This window comes from Dromaius novaehollandiae, chromosome W (assembly GCF_036370855.1).
Source record: "Dromaius novaehollandiae isolate bDroNov1 chromosome W, bDroNov1.hap1, whole genome shotgun sequence".
Taxonomy (NCBI): domain Eukaryota; kingdom Metazoa; phylum Chordata; class Aves; order Casuariiformes; family Dromaiidae; genus Dromaius; species Dromaius novaehollandiae.
In genome coordinates this window covers 67,093,226-67,119,188 of record NC_088130.1, presented here as the reverse complement: position 1 = coordinate 67,119,188, position 25,963 = coordinate 67,093,226, and the positions used below count along the sequence as shown (strand labels likewise).

The window sequence follows — 25,963 nt, the reverse complement described above, 5'->3', positions numbered from 1 at the left end:
CATTGTGATAGCTGGGAACGTACCATCAGCTGCTGTAAATTGCTGTCAAACTTTGAGAGGCTGATTTGCACCAGCTGCCGATCTAAAGGCTTTCATTTCAATTATAGAAACAGCGCAGTTGACTGGGACTGCATCCCTGAGTGGTGAATGTGGTGAATGATTTGCTTTCCTCAGCGATGAATCAGCATGCTCCTGCAATCCAGCCCTCCTCTGCCTCTCTGAGTGCCCCAGAAGTATTTAATCAGCTGAAGAGCAAATCCTCTTGGAAACAGCCAAGCTGTGTGTGCAGTGACTGTGGTGGCTGTGAGAGTGGCAGTGAATTAATGGGTTTTCCATACCTGGAACAGCAACCGCAACAGTGCTGGCTCTGTGGCCCTGCCAGTGCATCACTAGAGCAGGGAATATATGTATTTTGGGCCAGGGATGCTGCTACAGCTATAGATCTAGGGTTCAGAGTGAGGGAGGGACAATGCTAAGATCTTGAGGTGAAAAGCCATTTCTTTACATTTCAGCCACTTCCCTCATTCCACTGGTGACATTCACAACGGATTTGTTTCGTACACTAAACAGTGTCTATTTGCATCACTACAACAGGGATCATCAGCCTAAAGGCCTCGAAGATTAACAAGAACAAATTTGAGCGTGGGAAGGTAGACGAGTTTACAGTAGAGTCTGTGGACATTGGAGACCTGAAAAAAATCAAGATAGGCCATGACAACAAAGGTAAGATGACCTGCTTTGTTATGTGGTTTTCCTAGTGTGTTAGGTGCATGGCTGTATAAGATAGTGTTTCTCCAAAACCCTAAAGGTAACTTAACCTTTTGGTCGCAGATCTTTGCTGTCTCCTCAGCTGTTGCAGTCACTATCACTGCCATTAATGCCATTGCCATGACTGTGGCAGTAAGAGCACATGGTGGCAACTCCAGGTAGCTTTGTCTCTCTGCAAGAGACTCTTTAATTTTGCAAGCACTTTTCTGGAGAGAATTCTCATACATGTCAAAACCTGGTGGCTTCTTGTGTTCTACGTAGGGTCTCTAGACTTGAAATTAGTCTCTTTTAGTTGTTAATGGTTTTGTTGTTTCCGTCATCAAGTGCTAGCTGCTTTTTAGACATAGGTATGGCTCTCCTACAGACAAGAGAAGCAGTGATAGGACATATGGATTTCTTCCCTATGGGGCATGAAAGGACATCTTTGTTGATAATTTCTCTGTCTTATTACAAGGACAAATTAATCCAAGTGAGGGAGTAATTATCCCTTCCACATGCACACCTTTAGCCTGTTGCAAACACAAACGTAAAGCGCATTAGTTCAGACCTGGAGTGTCACTATCATCTTTATGATTTCTATTCTATTCTTCCATTGGCAAAAGAGAAGCAAGATTTATTTCTCAGAGGCCTGGAGTACAAAGATTCATTTGATGTTGTCTGTGAAGGCTTTGTGGGTTAATCCCTGTATCCCTCCTGCCGCAGGTAGTTCAACTGGCTGGTTCCTGGAGTGGGTAGAAATCGATGCCCCATCCCTGGGACGGTGCCTCAAGTTCCCTTGTGGCCGTTGGCTGGATAAATCAGAGGACGATGGAGCCATTGAGAGAATTATCTTCCCTGCAGAACTGCAGACAACAGAATATATCCCATGTGAGCAGAATGCCATTTCCCCAGGATACACCCGTCATTATGGAGTATAAAACCCCATGAGCTAGTGAGGTTTTATAGACTTGGCATCTCCCTGGAATTTGCTCTGAGAAATTTGTAAATACATCACATGCCAGTTACTCCTATTACTACAAGAAAGTTCCTCTGGGTGCTCTAGACTAACATTTCCCACCTCCATGTGTTGTATTTGCCACATCAGAGAGTAGTTAGAAAACATGTGGCTGTCTATGATTGTCCTTTTGCTCTCTCTTGCACTATCTTCTCCAAGTCCTTGGTCCATTCCTGAGCTGGCTTCCTTGTCTCCAGTTTTCCCTTTGATCCTGCTCCATTCTAATATTTATGTTTCTGTTGTTAAAGTAGAGACTTGTTGTCTCTCTTCCAAGCTAATTCTCCTTGGTTGCCCAGGGCTGTTGGCACTGTGCATCCCTCTCTTGCTGAAATATCCTCTTCCAGAATTTCTTCGATGTTGTGCTTTTCTGATAGACTGTTGCACTCTCTGTTTTGGCGTTCTCCAACTTTTCCTTTATCTTCACTTCACTCCTTTCTAAATTAATATTTGGTGTAAACCCAGTGTCTTTTGAGGGCTCTTTCTGAGTGCTAAGCTGATAATTTTCCAGTATGCCATGACACCCCAAACTTCTTTGTTCAGGCAAATTCTTTTGCTGTCTCCAGGATATCAAGAATCAGATAAAACAGCTTTCTTGAAATAAATTACTTGAAACATTGGTTTTCTCATTCTTAAGCCCTCCCTTTCCCTTGCTTATGTGTGCATGCATGAATGTGTGTAGGGAACTCATAGCCTTGGGACTGTATTTGACTCCTACCTCCTGCCCTATTTCAAATTGTTGGCAAATTCTTCCTAGCCCACCCTCAGGGGACTATCAAAGTTGGCTCTCCCCTTCATTAAGTAAGATGCCACAATGGTGAGGGCCCAGACCAAGACTGAGGAGTTGATTTCCACCCCAAGCCCTGCCAGGTGCTTCCTGGGTCACTGTGGGCAACTGATAAGTCATTCACACCATCACATTTAAGGACCTGGAGCCTGAAACCCTCAAATAGTTGATAGAAAAAGATGTCTCCTAGTTCACTGCATTCCTCAGTGTATGCATGGACTATATCAAGAACCTTACCTTCTGAAGTCACCTGTTTAGATATCAAAAGTTAGAGCATATGCCTCCCTCTGCTGCCCAATCTCTCTCTTTCTGCCTCAGTTTCCTGCTTTATAAGTAGTTGTGAGAATAACCGCATGGAAGACTGTCAGCTGCTTTGGATCCTTCTTCTTCTTCTTCTTCTTCTTTTTTCTTTTTTACTGCAAGCACCCTGGTTAATGCTGAAGATCTCTTACACACTGTCTGGCCTACCCTCCAATCTCCAGATCCTCACACCCAGCAGTCTGTAAACTAAAATCATCTCTCATTTCCGATGATCTGCCATTGATCTCTCTTTGTGCCTCCCCCACACTTTGACCAAGGCATCATTTATTTCTCGGTGTGTCTTGCTTGCTTTCCCTAAAATCGCTGGAGCAGAAGAGCAGGTGCTGTTTGCTGCCTTCTGCACTTTCATCAGTCTGCTGGAAGACACAACAGTCTTTATGGTTGAAAGGAGAAATTGCCATGCAGTGAATATGTTCACAGGAGTCAATATTACCCACAGACCTTGCATGTGCTTCTCACCAGGCTTTTCCCTGTGTGTTATCCCAGTCAATATATATTTTGATGCATGTGTTGGCTATATTGTTTATTAATCCGGGTCTTTGAGTATGCAGTGTGTGTAAACCTGATTTTTGCCAGCAGAAAATAGTCAGGCCTCTCTGGCAAGCGTGTGGCACCAGCCTCTGTGTCAGCTTAGGTCGTTTCTCCAGTTAAACTATTCCCATCATGCTATTTACTATACTCTAGTTTCCTAATTTTTGACCTGATGGTTTCAGTTTGCCAGAGGTAACTAAGATGGTCTGACTTTTTTTATGATGACTTGCACCAGAACTGTTTTGCTAGGAACAGATGATGAAAACATGTCATCGACATCCCGATTAAAACCATGCCTGTGGAGATACAATCTTAAAAGTGCCATGTAAATGAAATGGGAGTCTGACAGCTGAAAGTTGTGCTGTTAGTGACCTTGTTATGGTGCTACTTTGCTGATTCAGTTCTGAGCCGATGTTAAAATTCAAGCAACAAGAGCAAGCACCACAGACTTCAGCGGAGGAGATCATTTTTAATTCCAAGTGCGTAGCATGTGATTTTGATCTCCAGGATTTTTTTTTCCTTACATATCGGAGGAACTATTCCAGTTTACCTGCAGCACAGCAGAGTGGATTTCATCGGGGCTGGGCAGAAAGAATATTAAGTACCTTCAGGCTTACTCTCTGTAGAAGAAAACTTCTTCATCGCTGTTCTCCTGAGAGCTGGGTTTAGAGAGCCCGGATTTTAATGAATGATTAGCCTCTGATATGCATAATCAGAGTTACTCCAGCAGCAACAGATACGGTGCCAGAAACAGTCCCTCTATCCTAACGGAGATGCTGAATGTGAAATAAAGCTCAAAGTACTGTAGTGTAAAGAATAGCAAAGATGACTAAAGCGACCGCAGCGTAGGAGGGTGCAGGATGACAAGCAGCTGAAAAGGATTCGAGCGAGGGACAGGAAATGGTGGAAACTGGGTAGGCGGAGTATGGGAGAGGGATGGCAGGGGATGGATCCTGATGGTGCTGCTGGGTGTCAAATGCTGTGCTCGTGGGTAGCGACGTGGAGCGGAGATTTTTGTCCTGATGAGGTAAAGAGAAGTCTCTGCTGTAAATGAGTGATGCCCAAGTCTCACCTAGCATTTTTCTTCTACAGATTTCAGAAAGGAATTAAAAGAGAGAGGGGGAAGGTTCAGTTTACCGACCCACACGCCTGAATTTGCATGTCTTCATGGCAGCAAAGTGTTTAATCTGCCGTTATTATCAATGGGTATTTGGTCATTTGCAGACAGTGGATCTGGAGAACGTTTCAGCTAACCCTGAGGAAGATGCCTGCGCTTGCTTGTCTGACTCATTCTCCAAACTTCATTGACTTTAGCGGTTAGATCTCATTTGGCTGTAATGGAGCTTTATATACCTATCAGATGTGCAGGCATCCGAACACAGCTTTCCCTCTCTGAGCTGAATGCTGTCTCACTTTGGAGCCTGAGGTGGGAAATGACTTGACTGAGGATATTCAGCGAATTGGTAGCAGAGCCCAGAGCAGAGCCTCTATCTAATTCCTGGGTGAGGTTTGTTATTCCTGAGTCATGCTCCAATGGGGCACTGGATTGAGAAGCTGTGAAAATAGAAAAGGACAAGAGGAAACATCAGGTTTTTAGGCAGTGGGACATTCTGGAGAAACCAAATGCACTGAGTAAGGAAGTATTTAAGGGCTTGATCCTTCTTGTGCTGCATTCAGAACTGATCTGGCAGTATTTTACCTGGTATGCCTTGGTCTTAAGGACTATATGCTGTCAGAGCAGAACATGGTACTATGAGAACACTAGATCAAAGAGTGGCCAGGAGAGGGTTTTATTTCTTTTCCTTGGGATTGCTTTTTGTCACTTGTTCAGTGATGAAAGCAATAGTGGAATTTTTACCAGCAAGGCTATCTTGAATATTTATATACTGCCTCCATTTGGCTTAGCTTCATCCACCAGCCTTGTTGCTCAAAAATTTGTGAATTCATGATTTGCTTTAAGATTTGAGCTGTTGAAGTAAATCATATTTCAATAACTTTAGGTGGCAGGTATAAATATACTGAGCATTTTCTGACCCAGTGACTGAACCCAAAGTTTCAGTAAATGAACATAGATGTAGGTCAGTTGGCCTTATAGGGTTGAATGAAATTTCTCTGAATTTTTACAGGAGTGACCAAAGTCAGAATCTGACTTGAAGCATGATAACCCTTATAACCACAGGTGTGATTCCTCTTTAACTGTTGAGTTTTCTAACCCAGATTTTGTTTCATTAAAATGTTCTTAGGAGTGTTGGTCTGCTGCTTACAGACTTTTGTTCATTTTGTTTTTATTTTCTGGCACTTCCTGAATCAGTTGTCCCTTACGAGATCACGGTGTACACCAGCGATATCTTTGGAGCTGGCACAGATGCGGATGTCTTCATCGTTCTCTATGGAAGTGATGGGATCTGCACTCAGCAGAAATCCCTGTGCCTCAACAAGAGAGAGCAAAGGATGTATTTTGAAAGGAACTCGGTGAATCAGTTCATCGTGGAGGTAAAGTTGCTAAAATCAAAATTGCTTCTTGCTCTTATCTTAGAGCAGAGGTTACCCTAGGGGGATTAGGAAGACAAAATGGAATGAAGTGGAAAATTTTCCTCTTTTAGGGAAAGCTGTTCAGCTTTTGGAACCGGAAGGGGTGGTCTGCTCGCGGAACTTGGGTTCAGTTCTCTGCTCTTAGTGGATTCTGGAGCAAATCTTTTCTCACTGAGCTCCAGTTAGTAGCAACTCAAAATTATGGTCACACAGTGTCCCTGGGGCCTAACATTGTGTAAGCATTGCAAGGACTGGTGCAATCGTATCATGGAGCTGAGATGTCCTAATACATGGATGCAGAGACTTGCCCTTCCATACAGAGCTGAGAGGCACTTTGGAAGGTCCACGTGTAGGGGAGTTTACCTCTTCCATTTCCTAGACCATACTTGATCTTTAGATAAAGAGAGGGTCTTAGTCTCTGTAAGTACTGGATATAATATGTCACCCTCTCCTTCACACCCTTATGTACTTGCACATTTGCTTTCTTCACAGTTCACAATATTTTTAAAGGTAGCATGAACAAAATGTCTGTGATATTGCCGAAACTATGTGCCTTCATTTAAGGTCCTCAAGTGTCAATTCATGCTATAGTTTCAGAAGATCTTGTTGAAGGGTGCTTACTACTAATAGTACTTACTACTTATGTAGTACTTCATCTGAGGTGGATGGTTTGTTCATTTGTTCCAGCTCTGTGGCAACCTCTGTCTTCCTGGACAGAGACTGTTACTTTGCTGTAGACATCATGATTTTTGGCTACCTGGGGCTTAATTTTTGGAAGACCTTGTCAAGTGTTTCCTGAAGCATTTGGACATATGTTATGCAGGTAGTAAACCTGTGCATATAGGTCAGGGTGCTCATCTACACCTACAGTACTCAGCAATTCCTATTCATAGTAAGTTCCTCTTGTCGAGAATTTGTGAGAAGTAAAAATACAGTCAATCCTGCTCTGGCTTACTCTTTTTGGTACTGCTTTGATGTTCTCCCCTTCCCTCCCTGGCTGCAGCACTGACACTGGCTTTGCAGAGCACCTTACAACGTGCCTGTGTTTTAAGTTTGGTTTGTTTTTGTAAAATACTTGAAGGGAAATATGAAAACAAACTTTTTAACAAGTTAAAGTACTTCCAGCCCACAAGGGCATGAATCAAAATGAAGGCCCAGCATGATTCCTTAAAAACAAAGAGTAAGACTTAATTTGGTGGGGTCTCCACAGAGACTTTCATGACAGAAGCTGCAGTTATCCATAGGTATAAATCTTAAACTGTTATTGTTATTTCTTTATTTCATAAGATTTATTTTGGTTTTGATAGATTCTGAAACATCAGTACTTTTCTTAGATGTAGCAAGTGGAAACGCAGTTTGTTCTCTAGATTTATAACATCATATTAACCTGTCCGCAAACTTCATTTTTTCTTCACCAGTTCCTCTTGCCGCAGGAAGGGGGATGAAGCAAAATATATTCCTCTCTCACCTACTTGTGTAGAGCCATAATTTGGAGCTCAGTAGACCTTGAAAACAATTTGGGGAGCTCAAGAAATACAGGCTGAGAATTGCCTGTTTGTCTTAGTGCTTTTACTGCCCTGCATTTTGTATTTTCAAAAGAGGCACAGAAAGTTAGAGCTTCAGCTATGCTCTGAAGCAACGATTCACAGGAGATGCCTATAGCAGAGTGAAAAACACTTCTTTTTTAACAAGAACATTATTACTATGTATTAATTGAAAGCCTCATTGAAAGATGAGTAATGGGACAGGACAGAGGAGGAATAACATAATTTCCCCAAATGTATAGCTTTGTACAGGCATGAATTTTAGAAACAAATTTGGAACATTTAATTATTTTGCAGTTGGTGTTGATGCTGTCCAAAGTCAGGGCAGGACCTGTGAAACCAAATCAGGTCTGTTGGAGTGGGAACTTGCTGAGTACTATGGTCAGCCCTATTGAGTCCAGGAGTCTCCTAAAATCTCTGATGTCTTTGCTTCAGGATGTGGCAATTTTGTCAGCTGGGAAGTGAAGATGGGAGTAGGCTCCAGTGGTACAAATTGATAAGTTCAGTTTTTTAAAGTCTACGAGAACAAAAGACTCAAAGTCCCTATGGACAGAGAGACAGCTGAGCATGCTTCTCCTATGTGCAAAGGAGTTTTGCAGCCAGCTTTGGATTTTTAAAGCCCAAGTGTATGAAAGCTTGCACTAAAATAACCAAAAGATATTGCGTAGGAGAAAATGCTTTTTTTTCCTGTTCAAGCCTTTGGAAAGGAGGTGGCTTAAAAGTAATGAAATAGTGACAAGTTACTTAAGTAATAAGGTGAGGCATAAAAAATAATAGCCACTTCCTAAGTTACTGATCTTCTTGACTTGCTGAGAACGGCACTTGGATTCTGTGGCAGAATGTGAGTGAGACTATAAAATGCCTGGCTGTGAATATTGTGCTTTGGTCTCAAAGCCATCCTTCCAGTGTTATAACTGTGCTCAACCATCTAATCACCTGTGTGTTTAAAAACAAGGGAAATTAAAAAGAAAATTTAAGATGCAGCAGCATTGCAATTTCTAAAAATTACCTCCACTCCCACTGAGAAGCTTGAGACGCAGGATTGCTGCCATGCGACCGAATCTATCTCCTACAGTTCGTAAGCTATGTAGTGCAACACAAAGCTTCGTTTTTTGGATAGATGTTCAGGAGGACCCATTAGGTAAATGCAAGTCAGGGCATAAGTAGCACTGTCTGTGGTGCTGTTGTCGGCATAATGTTTGCTCCCCCTGGGACAAAAATAATGTCCTGAAAGTCACCTGTTGTTCATGCCATAATTTTTCCTTTTTTTTCTGTAGCTGGAGGATGTTGGTGACATTATTGAAAAGATTCGCATAGGACACAAGGGTGGAGGGCTGAATTCTGGATGGCATTTGGATCGTGTGGCGATTCGGAGACTATTACCAAATGGAAAGGTAGGCTGTGAATCATGGCACTCTGGAATATATTCCCATTGGCAGCTGCTTGCATTCCCCAAAGCAGATCTTCAGGATACAAAACTTGATTAACAGTGAAAAATGCATCCCTAAAGAACAATGCACGCTAATGAACTCGCTACAGCTTAGAGATCTGGGGACAAGCATTTATTATCATGTTTTATTCTTCAAATGTTCATTATAAGACTCTGCAATAGATATTTCTAAAAGTGCTTTTTCTCATTGTACCTGTTGACTAGAATAAATGTATTTCTTCCTGGCAGTGGATGGGAGCAAGGCACTGGTGCTATTGCTCAACCTTTTTGTTGTCTTTGCTGTTGTTCATCTTTGGTGGTGAAGCCGCGATCTGCATGCTGGATTTGAAGGCAATATTGTCATGGCTTGCTTGGTGGACTGAGAGTCCAGAAATCAGTCCCTTAATTCTGGAAGGATAAATACAGGGAGTCAGTACAATTAGGGCAAGCAAAATGCCCATCAGTGCAGGTCCCTGAATCAGTCATATAAAACCCATCAAGTTAGGTCCTAGGACTTTTGGTTGCACATGTCAACAGGATTAAGGCAAAGTAGCCAAATTGATCATCCTCATCCTACCCACATAAGAAGTTCTCCCTTGGCCCTGCTTTAGGGAGTTGGCTGTAGCGATAGCAATGAGTCTGGCTGCAGGTAAGTGAAAGCTCAGAAGAAAATCACCTCTTCAAAATTCAGTGTAGGACTGGAGCAGTAGCTGTATGTGAGAACATCTGGGCTCTCTCCTCTGGCTCATATTTTCTCCTCTTGTTCTGAGATGATTTCAGCTTTCATCCATGCTGACAGGAGAGAACTTCTCCACCCTCACTGCTCAGGTCTACCCCTTCCTCAAATGGCTTCTGATATCTAATGTTGGTGAACCCATGGCTTGCTCAGGTGTGGTGAACCTATTTCTCATCTTGCTTCTTCCCTCAAAATTTCAGGGATATCCTTTACTCTCTTTGCCTCACTGCATGGCTTAAAGGTCTGCCTTGGACTTTCCTCATCACATTCAAGGCCGTATCCTCCTGTACAAGTTTCTACACTAGTAAATATCTTTTGCTTGCTTCTAGTGATCACATTTTTGCCAGTCCACTATTGTCAGACCTATCATCTGCCCATTGACTCACCCTTATCTTGTACAGCTTGATTAGGTTATGGAACGAGAGGATACTGTTATTGGTGATACTGCTATTGGTCATGGGCTAGGAAGGATGAAGAGGAGGATCTGCAAAGGCATGGAAACCAAGGGCAAAGAGATTCCTGGGCTGCCTGCCCTCTTTCGACAGCCACATTTGACTGAGCACTTTGGGCGGCTCCCAGAGTTCAGTGTTGCGTCCTCTGCCATCAGCCCAGAAATGGGCTTGGGGCTGCACGGCTGCACAGTCATTACAGCAATTTTTGAAGGACAGATAGTGAGAAATCTGGGAGGCTAGAGGAAGGAAAACCATGAACACCTTAAAATGTAGCGATTTACAATTCTGCTGATCTTTTGATTATGGCATGGGAAAAAAAGAAGAAAGCAGAGCTCTGCATGATGCTGCTGATCAGCCGCAGGATATTATGACCTGCTACAGGATAGCAATATGCTGCCAGCGCTTCTAAAAGCTGTGCTACCTGATTAGACTGTTAAGATGTGTCTAGATGTATCTGTAATGCTGCAAAAGAAAAATGAGGTCAGTAACTTTTCAGATTAAATTGAAAGCACTTGGGTAGCAAACTTGAATTGTTGCATGCCAATAAAGCTCTGTCTAGGCATGCCAATTATATCTGATAATTATATTTCATTTGTCACAACTGGGAGAAGGGCAAAGCACTGACTTTTAGCACACTATCGTACCCTGCCTATAGCTCAGGGCCAGAGTCAAACTCTAATGAAGCAAATTCTCTTCCTAGCTACAAGAGGATTTTACTGTGGGTAACACAAATTGTGCACTTTACGTCACTTAAATATTAATGCAATCACTAACAAGGAAACTCCAATAAAAACTGTGGCAATGACATGGTGATTAACAATAACGACACAATTAACTCTTGCAGCGACTGTACATTATTCCCCATTGTGTGGGCTCTTGAGTCCCTAGATATCCCATTACCAAAAAACCAGTGTTCATATCACTGGCACGTACACCCAACACTATCAACATTAAAGAGCGGTTAAAAGCTTCAGTGCGAGATGGGACTGAAGAGGAGTGTCTAATGGGAGGAGAGGGTTTCAGCACTGAAACATATTGCTCTGGAGAGCCCCTCGCTTCCCAGGCTGTAGGGGGGGAAGGTAACCACTGCAATTGCTGTTCGTCGACCTGGCATACAGCGAGATAATATAGCTTACATGGTCGGACACCCAACACAGAAATGAGGAAGCAGAAGTTGTGGTGTGACCAGTCATTACGTGTTTACACAGTACAAATAACCCCTGAAGGCAAAATACTTGCAAGTCTGGGATTAATTGCAAGTCTTATATATTGCAAGTCTGCGGTTAAATAACAGCAGTACAGAGAGCATCAAAGAAGAAAATCATGTAGATTTGACAGCAAAAGAGTTGGGCCGTTTGGATTCAAAAAATGGTTCTGCTACAAAAACAAGCAAGTCACCCAAAGCCGATATCTGAAAAGGCCCATAACTCCAGCAGATCACCTTTTCTGGGACCTGTGCTCAGTGGTATGATGTCTGGCTCATACCATGCTAGCAGTGACTGCAATGGGCTGCTGGTCTTAGGTGCACAACCAACTTCTCCCCAGTGACTGTGGCAGAGAGGGCAAGATCCAGCAGCTCAAGAGAGCACCGTGCGGTGCTGTACAGCGATAGCAATATTCAGTATTGCTACAGGGAGATCTATTCCCTTCTTTTATTATACATCAACGTTTTAATATTTAAACAGCAAAAAGAAGGGGGCCCTGCATTAGTTTGATAAGTAATTGTGTGCAAGTAATTAAGGTGGATGGTATTCTTATATATGTTTACATAAAGGCAGTGGCACATGGAGTTCTGGAGATAACAAAAAGCCTCTGTGCTACTTAAGTAGAGAAATGCTAAAGTTGTCAGTAGGGGAAAGGCCATTTTTTCTTCCTGTGTTTAGTTACTGTGAGCTTAAAATTAACTTTTTTCTGTTCAGACTTGTGGGCTCCGCAAGTTCCATGATCGCTCACGCCGGTTTCTTTATGGAGACATAGCCTGGGGTGGCCAGCACACAGAGAGCCTCCTGCCTCTTACCATTTTGGAGGCCTTAAAGTAGTCTATTCTTAATGAGTAGTCTGGGATTGATTTTATTTACTAAGCAGAAAACACATGTTCTATTGTTTTTGCTCCTTTGATGATAGAAATCATGTTTGTTTCCACCAAAGTAAAGTCAAAACAAAGGATCAAAAATTAAATCAGTATTCTTCTCCTCTTAATGCACCTATGGGAATTGTCTGGAAACCAGCCTGAGTCACAGAATTATAGGGCAAAATCCTGAAGCATGGACTCAGGAAAAAACCCCCTACTGACTTCAAAGGGAATGTTGCCTGAGTAAGGACTGAAGAGGGACCACGGAGTCTCAGTAAACCATGGCTTCAGCGGGAACAGTGCAGTCCTGATTAGGAGTTTGCAGGATCAAAACCTGCAACTCACTGAATTGAGAAAGGGCAAAGTCTACTGGATCATATAGCCAATCTCACTCACCCATTGAGAATGTTTTTCTCTGTTCAGTGCTTTTTTTCCATCTCTCCGAATGTCTTTTTCTGGTACTCTGAGTGACTGAAATATTCTGTCGCATAAAGATATACTCCGTTCTGCCCTGCCCCATGCCTGTGTGGCTTGCTGGTTGCAGTGCATACTGTTTCAAGTCTGCATATGCATACACGTTGATACGTACAGGAACTGAAACTCCTCGTTTGCATATCAGAGGGTGCTCACAGTACAAATTCTAAAGTGCCATCACCTTGATTTGTAGAGTTTATCTCTGTCGTGTTTACTTCAGGGTTCGGAAACTGTCACATTTCCATGTGAAAGATGGCTTGCAAAGTCTGAAGATGATGGCGAGATCATCAGAGAGCTGGTACCGTCCGATATTTTTACTGAAAAACTCATGAAGGATGGGACTCTAAAGCAGATAGAAGAAGAAGTTGAAGACCCATTAGAAGGTAACATAATCCTAGGAGTATATAAGGACCTATTTACCCGATTTTCTAGAGCAAAGCATGGTTCAAGCAGATGCAATGTTAGTACCACCTGTTCACATTTATTTCACTTCCCATTTTCTGGCCTCTCTCATACCTGAAGCACTTTCATGAAATTTCATCCTAAGCTCCTTGCTTCCCTATATGCCTGGCTGTTTCTAACTTTTTCCTCCAGGACCTCCTTTTCCCAGCCTGAGCTCCTTCTGCCCTTGAGAGAAATTGTGAACCTTCTTACATCCTGGGCAGAGCAAATTGAATTCAGCTGCCATTTTTATTCATGGTCCTTGCATCTGGTAACAAGATGATTCAACAGAGAAAATCATTCATTTCTATGTTTCTTTTCTCTCAGAATCCGATTTGCATTTACAGTACACCATTGTCAGGGTGGAATTTATATGAATTTTAAGTGTTTTCCATTGCCAGGGAAGTGGAAAGGGGCTTTGCAGTAAAGGAGAACCGAGCCTTTACGCTGTGCTTCTAGCAGAGGAAGGTATGTTTTTTCCTCTGTTAGGAACCACATGGTAGCTCATGTGAAACCCTTTCCTAAGGAGAGAGAGGCAGTCTTAATAACAGTAAGTGGCAAAACTGCTAGATGCCTACGTAATATTTTCTTTAACCTCCTAACTCATGTCACTTTACCTTGCACTAGTTACTGGGTGTTAACCAGCATACCTATCTCATTTTTTCCTTGTAAAGGCAAAGCCAAGGCAAACTGTGGAGTAGGATTTCTGGATAACTGAAGGCTTCTTTTGGCTGGGAGCTAGGGCTAAGTTTGGGAAGTCCTCTTTTAGATATAAATAATTTGGAACAGAAGTGTCCTATATCTCTGTGAGTCCTCATACATTTTGGGCACTAACACAGTGTAAACGATAGCAACAGAAACTCCAGCTTATATTATTAGAATGATAGTCTTTTACACAGTAGACTTCATTTCAGTCCTGAAGGTCTCCAGAACTGGCAAGCAAAAATGAAAGAGGAATGAACTGCTTAAACAGAATATACACATTGCTTCCTTCATTACTAATGTAGCAGTTGTCTCTCAAGTGCAAAGCCATAACTCTGTACAGCAGTTAAGGACATAATGAGAAGAAGCAAACCAGAAAACCCGGAATTGCACCTAACTTGATGAGTAGCATCGAATGATGATCCTGATCCATTTCTCAGAGAGATCAGTGGAAGTCCTTCATGGATTACCAAGTAGATTAGGCCCTGTTTTATTGAGAGAGCTAGGGATGGAAGGGGCAACATAGATATTTTCTTTGATGCTATTAATGTACAGAGAAGAATATTACCAACATCTGTAGTACACCTCCATCACTAAGGCTTTGTGCCTCTTCCTCCTCTGTAATGCCCTGGGATTTGCAAAGAGACATTCTCTAAGGCTCGTATGCCACCAGGGTAATCAAAGCCTTGCACCGTTCCTACTTGTTTTCCTGGGGAGGATGCTTTCAGTTACTGTTTGTTTTCCCTGTGTAATTGGGAAAAGAGCAGCAATATAAAAATAGAAGTATTTAACAGGTTTAGTAAAGCACATTACTAAAGATTTGATGGGGTTTTATTGAATCATCATTGAGCAAGCTAAACAGAAAGGGTACTTAAACAATACTTTCTTAATTAAATACTGTCTGAGCAAAAGGATTCAGCAACCTGTTCTCTTTCTGTTTTAGGAATCTATACAGATACATGCCATTAACTCCGGTAGTAATTGCACATCTGAATCCCTGGAGTTTGTTTATGGAAGATGGAGTATTAAGAATTCACAACACTGAATCACTTGTTCTCAAATGTAGGTCCCCTGAGCCTCAGTATGAAAAGGTGCCGAGTTCCCTCACCTCTCATTGACTTCACATCCAGTAATAACTGTAATGATTCTTTGCATTTTTAATTATACGCTATATGATCAAAGCAATATATAGGCAATGATTAGATGTAGAAAAGGAAAGTCAGCACATTTCAGTCCAGTGGTTCCCTAACCTTGGGGTCATCATCAGAAGCCTGGAAGGATAAAGCAACCAACATTTTAACCCCCAGGAACTGAGTGATGCGTACAACAGTTGGGGACCATTTTCTTTGGTAAATTCAGTATCTAATATAGACCTTGATAATCCACCTGCCCATAAATTGTGTCTTCATTTCTTTCTGCAGTTCACACATACAAGATAAGCGTGTTCACTGGAGATATTTACGGTGCTGGGACAGATGCTAATGTTTTCCTAAATATCTATGGAGATCTGGGGGACACAGGAGAGAGAAAACTCAGCAAATCTGAGACAAACTTCAACAAGTTTGAAAGAGCACAGGTACAAGTGCAATGGGTTGATAGCACTTTCCATTTTGCAGTCCTTAACCTGACAAGTGCATGACTGTCTTTATAGGCTGAGTTTTCCTGCGAGGGATGAATTGATTGATTCCATTTATGCTGTTCATTACCTCTTAAAATGCTATCTATGGTTTGTCAGCTGTGTATTATGACAGACAAGCACTGTAACAAATGGATATATCTTTCTTTCTGTGAAGTTACTGGTACAGAGATGAATTTCGAGCATACATAGACAATTTTTTTCCATACAAACCGGCTTGAATTTGTTAGTTGCAGGTTTGAAAGCACAGAAACATGAGGTCTTTCATTCCCATAGACTCTGTGCAATTGATTTGCACATACATAGTATATACTATAATTCATCTCGGAGCATGATGAATGAACACATCTTAAGCTGTGACTGTTTTTGACAAAATGACTCCAAAAGTGGCACCCTGTGGTCATTCCGTGAATCATATTCATGATGTCTTATGGTGTTCCTCAGACATAATGATGGCAAAGATTGTCTTATTCAGTTCGTCTTTACACAGCTAACTGGATTAAGAAGGGAACTTTTTGACTTAAAAATCAGGAGGTAAAATGCCAAGAGTTCAACATTCTAATTGTTTGTTAAAACAGCATTTTGTGCAGCCCCTTTCATAGCAGAAACACACCTCAGAGCGCTCCCCTGCAGAATGGTTTTAATGCACAGAGATGCCTGCATAGCCTGTTGTAAAGCTTTTAATCAAGCACTGTCTGGCGAGACTGGCTTTAAGCACATATTGTGCTCCATAGCCATCATTTGCTTTTGTCCAGTAGATGATCTGTTGAGAGCTCATTAACTGAACGAATTGCCATTGAACACCCTGTAGGAGGATACATTTACAATGCAGGCCGTGGACCTTGGCATTATATACAAGATCAAGATTCGCCATGACAATACTATGTTCAGTCCTGACTGGTTCCTGGAAAAAGTAGAAATCCTGGACGAAGACACGGAAGAATCATTCGTGTTCCTGTGTGAACGCTGGCTCTCTAAAAAGAAGGAGGACAAAAAGATAGAGCGTACGTTTTATGAACAGGTACAGTGATCCTAACTAATGACTACTAATAAAAATAAAAACCAGACCTTTCATGTCATTGAAGCCCAAGACAGCTCATTAGAGACTTAACTTTTTAAACTTGTCTGAAATCAATTTGTGACTTTCAGACAAGTACCCAAAGCATGGCCTATCTCAGCCCAGCATAACTACGTCTGCACTTTGCAGTCTCAGTAGAAAAATCAAAGACTGCAAGTGAAACTCTTCAGCTGAGAGCCAAAGCAAAGCCTTGCTAATGCACAGTAGAGAATTTTGCCCTGCTGCCATCCTTGCTGTGCCTGCAATGTGCATTGGTGACAGGTTCCACCATGCAAAGTTCTCAAGCCAAAATATTGGTCCTTTGACCTCATCCTCAATGGACTGGGTGGGCTGCTTCTTCTCAGCTCCTTTTTCCACCCATGTCCAACATCAAAAGTCTAGTTTCTCTGTCAACACTCAAAGCGCAGAATGTCTTTTAGTGAAATGCCCTTTGTACTTGTGCATTCTCTATTGCTTTATCAGGCTGGCATAGCTAATTGGAATTCAAGGTACATGCACTAATTAAAATTAGCAAACAAGATTAATAGACCTCTCCTGCTTCTATACAGTGAGGCATAATACGAAAGCTGATTATAAGTCCGTTGTATTTAAGAAGTCCACTTTACAAAATACAGTGACATTTTAATTGAAAGTTACTGCTGAAATTATCGTTAATGAAATTGGGCCAAACTCATCCTGGGTATAACAGAATGGTTGTAAGAAGAGTTACACCATGGATGAGTATTGCCATATGCCCCCTCATAAAACTGCAGCAGACAATGCTATGAATTTTTGTGGTTGCACCTACCCAGTTGCTCATATTAATTCCCTCATAATGAGGGAAAACTAATCTTTTTTTTTTTTAATTATGTGACTGTGTGGTAAGAGCCTCACATTAACTGGACAATGACACCAAACGCATCTGCAGTAATTCCTCTAATGTAATAGATGTTTAGTATCATTCAACTTTGCAGCACTCTCCTTACAGTCCTTCGCCTATACTAGGTGGATTAATCTAACAGCACTATATATGCCCTGATAAGCAAATCTGCTGTTCCATCTGCCTGAATTTTCTGTGGTTATGGCTTATACATGTAGCAGAGAAAAGTTGTAACACACTGTTAAGGTCTGTGAGGTCCATTGCATTGTAACACACATCCAAAATGGCCTGTCAAGCTTCCTATGATGAGGCAAATGAATGACCTGCAGTAAATTATGAGAAGTCACGGTTTTTTTGAGCTCCACTGAACAAAATGCTACCTGGAAAACTGCAGGGATTTCTTGTAAAGTTGTTCTTTGAGGCACATAGGAACAGCTGACAATGTTGTGAGCACTGACCCTCATTACCCTGCTGTACATGTAATTAGAGTTATGACGGTGAACGGAACAGCCTGGACAACTCATCTGTCAGCCTGTCGAGCCAGGATAGCAATGCCAACTTGAAGGAGATGAAGAAATCCAGCTTGGTCAAGATGGCAGAAGAAGGGTCATGTGAGAGAGCAGCATGTTTGGTGCATGCATGTGTGTGTTCTTGGCTTTCAGGTCTCAAAAAGATGCTCATTTGTCCTGGTGAAGAGCAAGGAGAAGCAGAAAAGCAAATTGCTGCTCTTCAGGTTGAGTTGTGACCACTTTGGGAAAGGCTGGGTCAGTGCTTGTGCATTTATCGCTTTTCCTGTAGCTCTCAGGCCTTAGCAGTGCAATAAGCCATGAAGTTAACAGCAATTTCAGCGTTTCTAAACCTCTTCTTGCTCTTTTATGGAAATCTATAACACACTAGACTGTCAGAGTTAACTTCTCTACTGCCAACAGATGTGAGTCCCACAAACACTGTAGTGCTTTGAACAGTATGAAAATAGGTAGATGGTTATTCAAGGATACGCTGTTTGCTGTCACAGCAATATAAATATATAGGAGACTTCTACAGGCAATTACAACCCCAAATCATGTCCCTCAGATGTCCAAAGATAGGTGAGTGCATCCAGACCATTGAACTGAGAAAAGGAACTAATCAATGGCATGCGTAGGGCCTCTTCTGAAAAAGATGCACTGTCCTGAAGAATCATACTTACTTTTCTTTTTCCTCCTTCGCCACTGACGTCATCACTTACAGCACTTAAAAGGTGAGGAGAAGTGGCAGCTCCTGAACAAGGGACTGGTAGAATTAAGGAAAGAATTTGTGCAAGTTTTGTATAATTTTGTCTGAAATATCCCTTAAAGTATGCAACACTCTTTGTAGCAAGGCAGACGTGTTATCACCAATACCAGCCTCCGCTGGACTGCTGGGAGCTCTTTTCCCCATGATTCCTTAATGTAGCTCTTTACTTGTTGCTGACACCAGCTGTCTTTTTCCTCCTACGTGTTTTTTTTGGCCTACTCAATATGTAGCATGTTAGACCTAAATTTACAAAGGAGACTTTGAATTTCTTGAGACCTTATTTGACATGCCTCAACCGCCTCCCCTTTTCAGGATCATGCTGGTAGTGCCTCACCATCAGCAATGTCTGTTTAATGTGAATTTAAATGTGATTTAATTTATGATACTGTAAGGTTTTTCTGATAGCACACAGCTACATCACAGCTGCTGTGGAGCTGGGAGGGGACTGGGACACTGGGAGCCGAGCAAGAGCTAGGCATAAGTCTCTCGGCTCTCAGAAAACAAGCTTTGATTTGGAGCGCTCAGGAGGTTTTGTCCTTTTCTAGAATGTGGATGGTCTTATACGTGCAGAGGGAAGATGAGTCTCCAAAGGCTTTCAGACACTCAAAGACAGGGCGCCTGGGAACCCTGGATTGAGGTTTCACCTCAAATGGCTGACAGACACAGTTGATGGCTCTAGCAAGCAGAGTTTCATCACTGGGCTCCGTCTCTTGAGACAAATAAAGCAAAGCTAAAGATAAAAGAAAAGTCAGTTTCTGGATTGGAACTTTAAAAAAAATGAAATATTCTGGACTGTGTTTGCAAAAGCCAGCATTTATGCGGGGAAGCTAATCTTGCTAGGTTGCTGCTGGTAGGAAGTGGGAAAGAAATTGTCTTGTTCAGAGGACAGTCCAGAGGAGATAGAGCTGGGGCCCTGCTGTATCACCCTCTTGTGCAGCCAGTGTTTCTGTCCTGACTGTGATGGAAGCCCAGAAGATCAGTGTCAGTCAGCTGAATTTGTAACTTTGAGGAAAACTTCCTGAGTTCCTCGATTTATCTGTTTATATAGCTTCTGATCAGCCATCTCTGTGTTCTGATACCTTGACTTTCCATTTAAATTGCAGCTATTGTTTGTTGTTATCCTTCATTGGGTCTTCTAGTTTTAGTTTAAGGGTTTAGATGTATGGTTAAGATACGGTGTTTTAACAAGTAACAGCATCAGCCAAGTCACAAATACTGTCTATATATGTTCTCATAATCCACAGCAAGTGCAAAACAATGAACAAAGAAGTTATCTTAAACTTCTACAGTGAGCCAATTGCAGAATGGTGGAATTTAGCTCAGGAGTTTAAGACAGCTTGTGCTGACGTGGGCCAAGGGAACTCACTTAAATGGTTACTGCAGCTCTGCTGATGCCCAGTAGCTTGTTGTGATGTGATATCTGGGTCGCATGTCCCAAGCCTTTAAGTTCTGAACAGTACGTAATGCTGTGCATTGTTTAACCTGCTCTGTAACCCATGTGTCTTGGGACCACCCTTCTTTTGTAATCCCGTATTGTGCTCAGATGAAAAATAAGTGATTCCCATGTTCTTTCTGATATTACTTCTGTGGTGAGACAATGGATACCGTCTGCCATGTTGGCATTCCATGTAATTTCACAAATAATGGGTAAACCATCAGCATCTCCCATGAGAACCCGTCTCCAACGGAGCAGGGATAGTTCCCGCCATCCCCATTGTGCCAGGGTGGTCTTTCTTCTCTGAGTCCTGGAGCTCGTCATCACCTCTATCCCTGTTGCAGGGACATGGCCTCATTAAGGAAAATTGCATCTCAAAGGAACTTCAGATAAGATGGATCGTGAGAGCCAGACAGCTGCCTCCCGAGCTGGATAAAACGGCAGCTGTTAACTAGTCGATTAGGGAAGGCTCCACTAGGACGTGGTGTTGGGATTTTTCTGGGAAAGGGAGGGGCAGTTTGAGCATCCCCATCCTGAGTTTCCCGCGCCAAAGCGGTGATGCTTCTGAGGGGCAGGAGGCAACGTGAGCATGGAGCATAGCCAAAAGTCCTGTCAACCACGAAACTCCATGGGGGCTGGCCTGGGGACCTTGCTCCATACTGGAAGGTGGTGTGGGAGGCGGTGTGGTGTTCATACGTCCCTTGTGAAACTTAGACCTCTGCGACAGGCATGTGTGCCTTTTAACAGCCTGAGCTCTGCCGCAGGGCTACAAGGAACCAGGGAGAAGGCCTGGGGGATCTGCAATATGCCCTGGGCAGAAGGGTCATTTTTCTACTTTTTATAGGAAAGAACAGCAAACTGTTTCTCCCTACCCAGCAGCAAGTCACTCCGTGTCTCTGCATCCGCTATTTAGAGTGGTAAATGCCAACAATTTCACATAGTTCTCTCCTATTTAATATAGGTGCTTCAAGCACTTTCGCTCAAGGATGCAACATGAGTTGGAAATGTTGGTAGACCTGTGAACTAAAAGAAACGCCATTTTATCCTGATTTTAAATATGCTTTATTTAAAGGAGGAATCTGGAGTTGTTCTGAGTGTGACCCCTTGACATATTCCTTTAAAATGTGTCCTGCCTACAAACCTTTACTTGGGCTCTTTATTTGCTGCTAATACCAGCAGCTCCAGTGGTTACTTCATGAAGAACATATTGCATATTATCATGTTGATGTGCACAGTTAAATGCAAATGCTACCCTATAGGGGAGAATAATTCTTGCCTAATCTTTAGTTCACTTCTGTGCTGGTATACAGATGCTAAAAACTGGGGTTGAATGAAATTCTTTGGGTTCTGGTCAGTCCAGAGATAAGAACAGATTTGGTCTCCATGAATTTATGTCTTCTCTGATGTGTATACATATCCTGATCTTGCTGCAACTTTCTAGTACAACTCCCTACCCCTCAAAATCTCAGTCGCCATGAAGGAAAATTAGATATCCATCCCAAATGATCTGAAACTTAACCAAGTTTTAGTCAAGGTTTATGAACCTTTTTGAAAGTGAAAAAGCAATGATGAAAATTCAGGCTGAGTTTGGAGCTGGTGATGAGGCAAGTTTCAGAGCTTTGAGTTTTGTCAGAACGTTTTGAACAGCCCTGCACAAATGTTCTGAGAAATCAGACGAGTATTCATCATCTAATTCTGCACCATCCGCTCGGCCTACCCAAATGAGCTTTTGGAAAGCACTTGAAAAGCGGTCTGGCACTTCCTCCTTTTTAACAGCTGAACTGAAATTTTTGAAAACCACATAAAACCCAGCTAAGCTAATTCCCATACCTCAGCCTGAAGGTTTTTCCCTAATAAATATCATTGAATGTCCTCCCTTCAATATAGAGGGGATTCGCAGTTGACCTGCATCCTGCAAAGGCATGCTGAAACCCTGAGCTACCCCATAGATCAGCGTAAGCCTTGAATAAAGTGGAAGAGAGAACATTTGTAGTTGTACTGGGACATTCAGGTGGTGACGGTTTACCTTGCAGTCAGCATAGATTTATTTGCCTTTACTGAACTGTGAGTATAAGATCATTTTGGTCTAATAGCCTATTTAAGATTAGGGCACTCTGTCTCATCTTGAGGAAGGTCTCTTAGTGTAAAAAAGGTTCAAGCCCTCTGTTGTTCTGTTATCTATTAGGGGGAATTCAGGACTGCGTTATACGCCCATAGCCTCATCGCGGCCAGGAAGGTTGTCTGGGGAAATTAACCCTTGCAGACTTCAGAACGTAATTTCTCATGCACCCTTATAGCGCGATCCGGCGTGACATTTAGCATGCAATAGTGCTTCCTCTCTCGGGACGAGACCTTTCATTTCCTGAAGGCTGCTGTACGTAGGCAGGTTTGCTGATGACCAAACCTCTGTCTCTTGCAGTGATCCCGTATCACATCACCGTCACGACGGGCACGGAGTTTGACTCCAGCACTGACAGCCGGGTGTACATCATCATCATGGGTCCTCAGAAAGTGAAGACGGAGAGGCTGTGGCTGGATCTCCCAGAAGGAAAAGATGAATTTGCAGATGGCTCCGTGGAGAAATTCTCTGTTTGGGGCCTAGATGTTGGGGAGATCAAAAAAGTGGAGGTACTTTAAGAATGCAGCGCGGTCACTGGAGATGTGAATGAAGCACATGGCCAAGGAGGGCACATGATTTTGTTATATTTAGCAGTGAAGAAAAGGCACTTGGGTCTAAAATGAATGTAACAGGGAAGTGTTAATGAGATTTCACATGCATCCAAACCTGAAAATAAGTACCCTTTATGGCCGGCAAAACCAAGAACCTTGGGAGGCAGAAGATAATTTTGAAATATAAGACAGTTGTAACATGTCTTATTTTTGTCCCATCTCTTAACATTGTTTTTTCTTAGCCAAGCCTCGTTATTGACAGACACAATGAACATTCCCACGATGCAGTCTTCCACCAGTCTTTTTCCTAGCTGGTTTTTACAGTACTTCCAGTTGGGTTTCATAAATTGCCTGCAGTGAGAAACACATCTTGTATAATTTTCTAGCTAAACATGAAAATTGTTTTCACAGCTTGGAGGACCCAGGCTTAGAGAACAAAGTTAATCATCCTTCATAAGTAACGTGCACAAATAGATTTCAGTATAGGAACCTTTTTTCCCACTGTGACTCAGGGAGACAGAATTTGCATAGACTTTTTATCACTAAGCTTAAACTTAGCATGAATCTTCCAGACCTTCTGTGAACACCATTCTTGTTTCACATGGCAGTTCTGTCTCCTGAAACCTGTTGCAGTCCCCAAGTGCTGAAACCTTCAGGCCCTGATGACTTTGAGAGATGATTTTATTTTATTTTCACACCATGCCCTTTTTTGCAGTAAACCTACCTATTTGTGTGTGTGCTTGTGTATTCAATGGGAGAGAATTGGAAGAAATATAAAGAAAGAAATATGAGCTAATTAAAAAATCTTTGCAGTTGTATGTCCTGTTGCAGCAGGTGATGGTTGAACTGAAGTGCTGCCATTGGCTTTCGTTCAAGCGATGGATTCTGACACCTTGAGAAGTCTCCAGAACAGATCTGAGTTTATTATCAAGCCATTTTCTTAATGCACTCCAAATGCCTAGTTATTATGAGTGTTAGTAGCACTTTCTATCTAGCTATCTCAGGGTCAAACTTTGAAGGTGAAGCAAGGACATAAATCCTCCCCTTCCATCCTGTGTACACACGGAAACAGCCTGGTCGTGCCAGGACAGAGAGGGAGCAAAAAGCCAACATAACCCCTCAGCGTCAGAGAGGGAGGGAGAGCTGGCCCAAGAAGAAAATGGGCCGGGGTGCTGGGAAGCAGAGAGTGAATAAGGGGAGGAAAGGACAGCGAATAGGGGAAAATAGGAGCAGACAGTTGGAAATGGAGGTGGTCAGGGGAAAGATATTATAAAAAGAAAAACAGCATGAATGGGAGACAAGAAAAAAGCTTGCAAACGAAATTCAGAGAGTTAGGGGAAAAAAATAACAGATTTCAATCTGAGTAATGTTCTTCTGCACTCTTTCACCCCTAACCTCAGTGATCCTGCCACTGTGCCGCCTCACCTCTTGTTCATTTTTCCCTTTCAGTTTGCAGTCCCGTGGCTCATGGCTGGAGGAGCCATCTGCTCCTGGCCTTGTGCCTTCCTTCACCCAGCACCCCATGCTTGGAAGGTCTCTTCTTGTTAATCCACGTCCCAGCAATGACATCTATGTGCCAGTCTGCCTTGGTTGCCATGGAAGCAGTCCATATTTTCCTTGTAGAAAATTGCAGTTGTCAGGGACATTGCAGTAAATTGCTAGTTATGTGCCTGGGAAAAGTGAGGAACAGTTCGTTCTCAGATTTGGCATTTGGCTGCTTCTAGAAGCAGGCGACAGGTTCTGAATGTGAGCTCCTATGTGAAAATAGCGTACGTGGGGATTAAGTTTCCAGAAGCCCTCTGTATTTTAGACCAACCCAGGCAGTGGGCTGCAGGATTTAGTAGGATCGTAAGATTTGCAGCGTGATGCCACTTTTAGTTTGGTATTATTCTCCTGTTGCAAATATGCTATAGTGAAAGCAGAAACAGTGGAACATGGAGTAATTTGAAAAGGGTACATTTATACCTGTCTTGCAAGCTTACAGCAATAAAATTTACTATTGGTGTACTTTAAGAGACATGCTGGCATGAAAATAAATAACCCATTGTCAGGCATGGACACTTTATAGTGTGTTCTTAAAATCAGTTTAATATTTCTTCTCTTAATGAACAAAAGTATCTCTGTTCTTAGACTCCTGCTGCTGCAGAGAGGTGTGTTCAGAAGAGTCCTGCATCGGTCTGTGCATCTTTAAACCACCTCTGGTTCAGAGTCTTTCTCGTTCACAAGCACAGAGCAGAGCCAAGGACATGCAACTACTGCAAGTCCTGTCCCTCGCTGGGTAGGGACCTGATCCTTGGAAACCCTCTGGTCTCTCTAATATTCTCAGCACCCTCCAGAATATGCAGGAAGTCCCATATTTTTGCATCTTTATCTAGTTCTCTAACTCTATTCCATTTTTTTCCACTGTTGTTGTGTTTGGTTTAAATGCGATTGTGAGCCGTTCAGTGCAAATTGTGTGTCTTATTCTCTGTGATGTGCAGCACCCAGTGGTCCCCCAAGGACCGTGGGAATGAGCTAGAAAGATTTTCAGGATAGCCCAAGGATCTGCCCGCCTTTGAAATTCCATCATTTTAACTGGGTTCAAACACCTCAGCCCAAAAAACTCATCTTGATATTGGTGTGCATGTCCAAGTCTACGCTGCTGGTGTGACCGTGGCTTCAGATTATTCACTGTATTGGCATGGCGTATCTAACGCTTTGCTTTGCTTTGAAAGACAGCCTCAGCTGTTTGCTCTGATTGGGCTTAAAAATAAACTCAGAAATGAGCTCACGAATGAAATGAAATATGGCGCTGTGCTCTAAAAGTCCAGCCATAAGGATGATTCAACACTGAGCGAAATCCTACTGAATGAAATTTATATCGCTTTATAGCATTGTCCTGGGGGCTCCTGGAAGTCTGCTCGAACGCAGGTTCTCCAAGGCAGCCCGGAGTGCAAAATGTTTTCTCCTGGCACGTCGCCGATATCGAAGGAGGTAACGGTTGCAGTGACAAATCTGGTGCCTAGCAATGTCTTGGAACGACGCTTTAGGAGATGGCTGCAATGAACCCAGAGGAGCAGCGGGCTTTGATGGGCCCCGACAGGATTCTCCCTCCAGCTGCTCTGTCCCTGCTTCGCTGCCGAGCCGTTGCCCTGCACCGTCTTCGCTGCCTTGTCCGGGCCATCCTGCGACCGGCGTAGAGAGCCCGTGCACAGCTTCTCAGAGGGGCTTTGAGTGCAGAGAAGGGCGGCC

The 25,963-nt window shown here is 42.7% G+C and overlaps 1 protein-coding gene across 1 annotated transcript in view; it reads left to right on the top strand.

Moving 5' to 3' along the window:
* Positions 1-25,963, top strand: part of LOC112994502 (lipoxygenase homology PLAT domains 1) — a 117,817-nt gene that overhangs the window by 52,098 nt on the left and 39,756 nt on the right. The window contains exons 22-30 of the mRNA XM_026118912.2: positions 595-723; positions 1,471-1,635; positions 5,710-5,891; positions 8,752-8,868; positions 12,857-13,019; positions 15,201-15,355; positions 16,227-16,436; positions 17,840-17,963; positions 22,482-22,690. Of these exons, the coding sequence (XP_025974697.2) occupies positions 595-723; positions 1,471-1,635; positions 5,710-5,891; positions 8,752-8,868; positions 12,857-13,019; positions 15,201-15,355; positions 16,227-16,436; positions 17,840-17,963; positions 22,482-22,690 (1,454 nt within the window). The remainder of the gene's footprint in view (positions 1-594; positions 724-1,470; positions 1,636-5,709; positions 5,892-8,751; positions 8,869-12,856; positions 13,020-15,200; positions 15,356-16,226; positions 16,437-17,839; positions 17,964-22,481; positions 22,691-25,963) is intronic.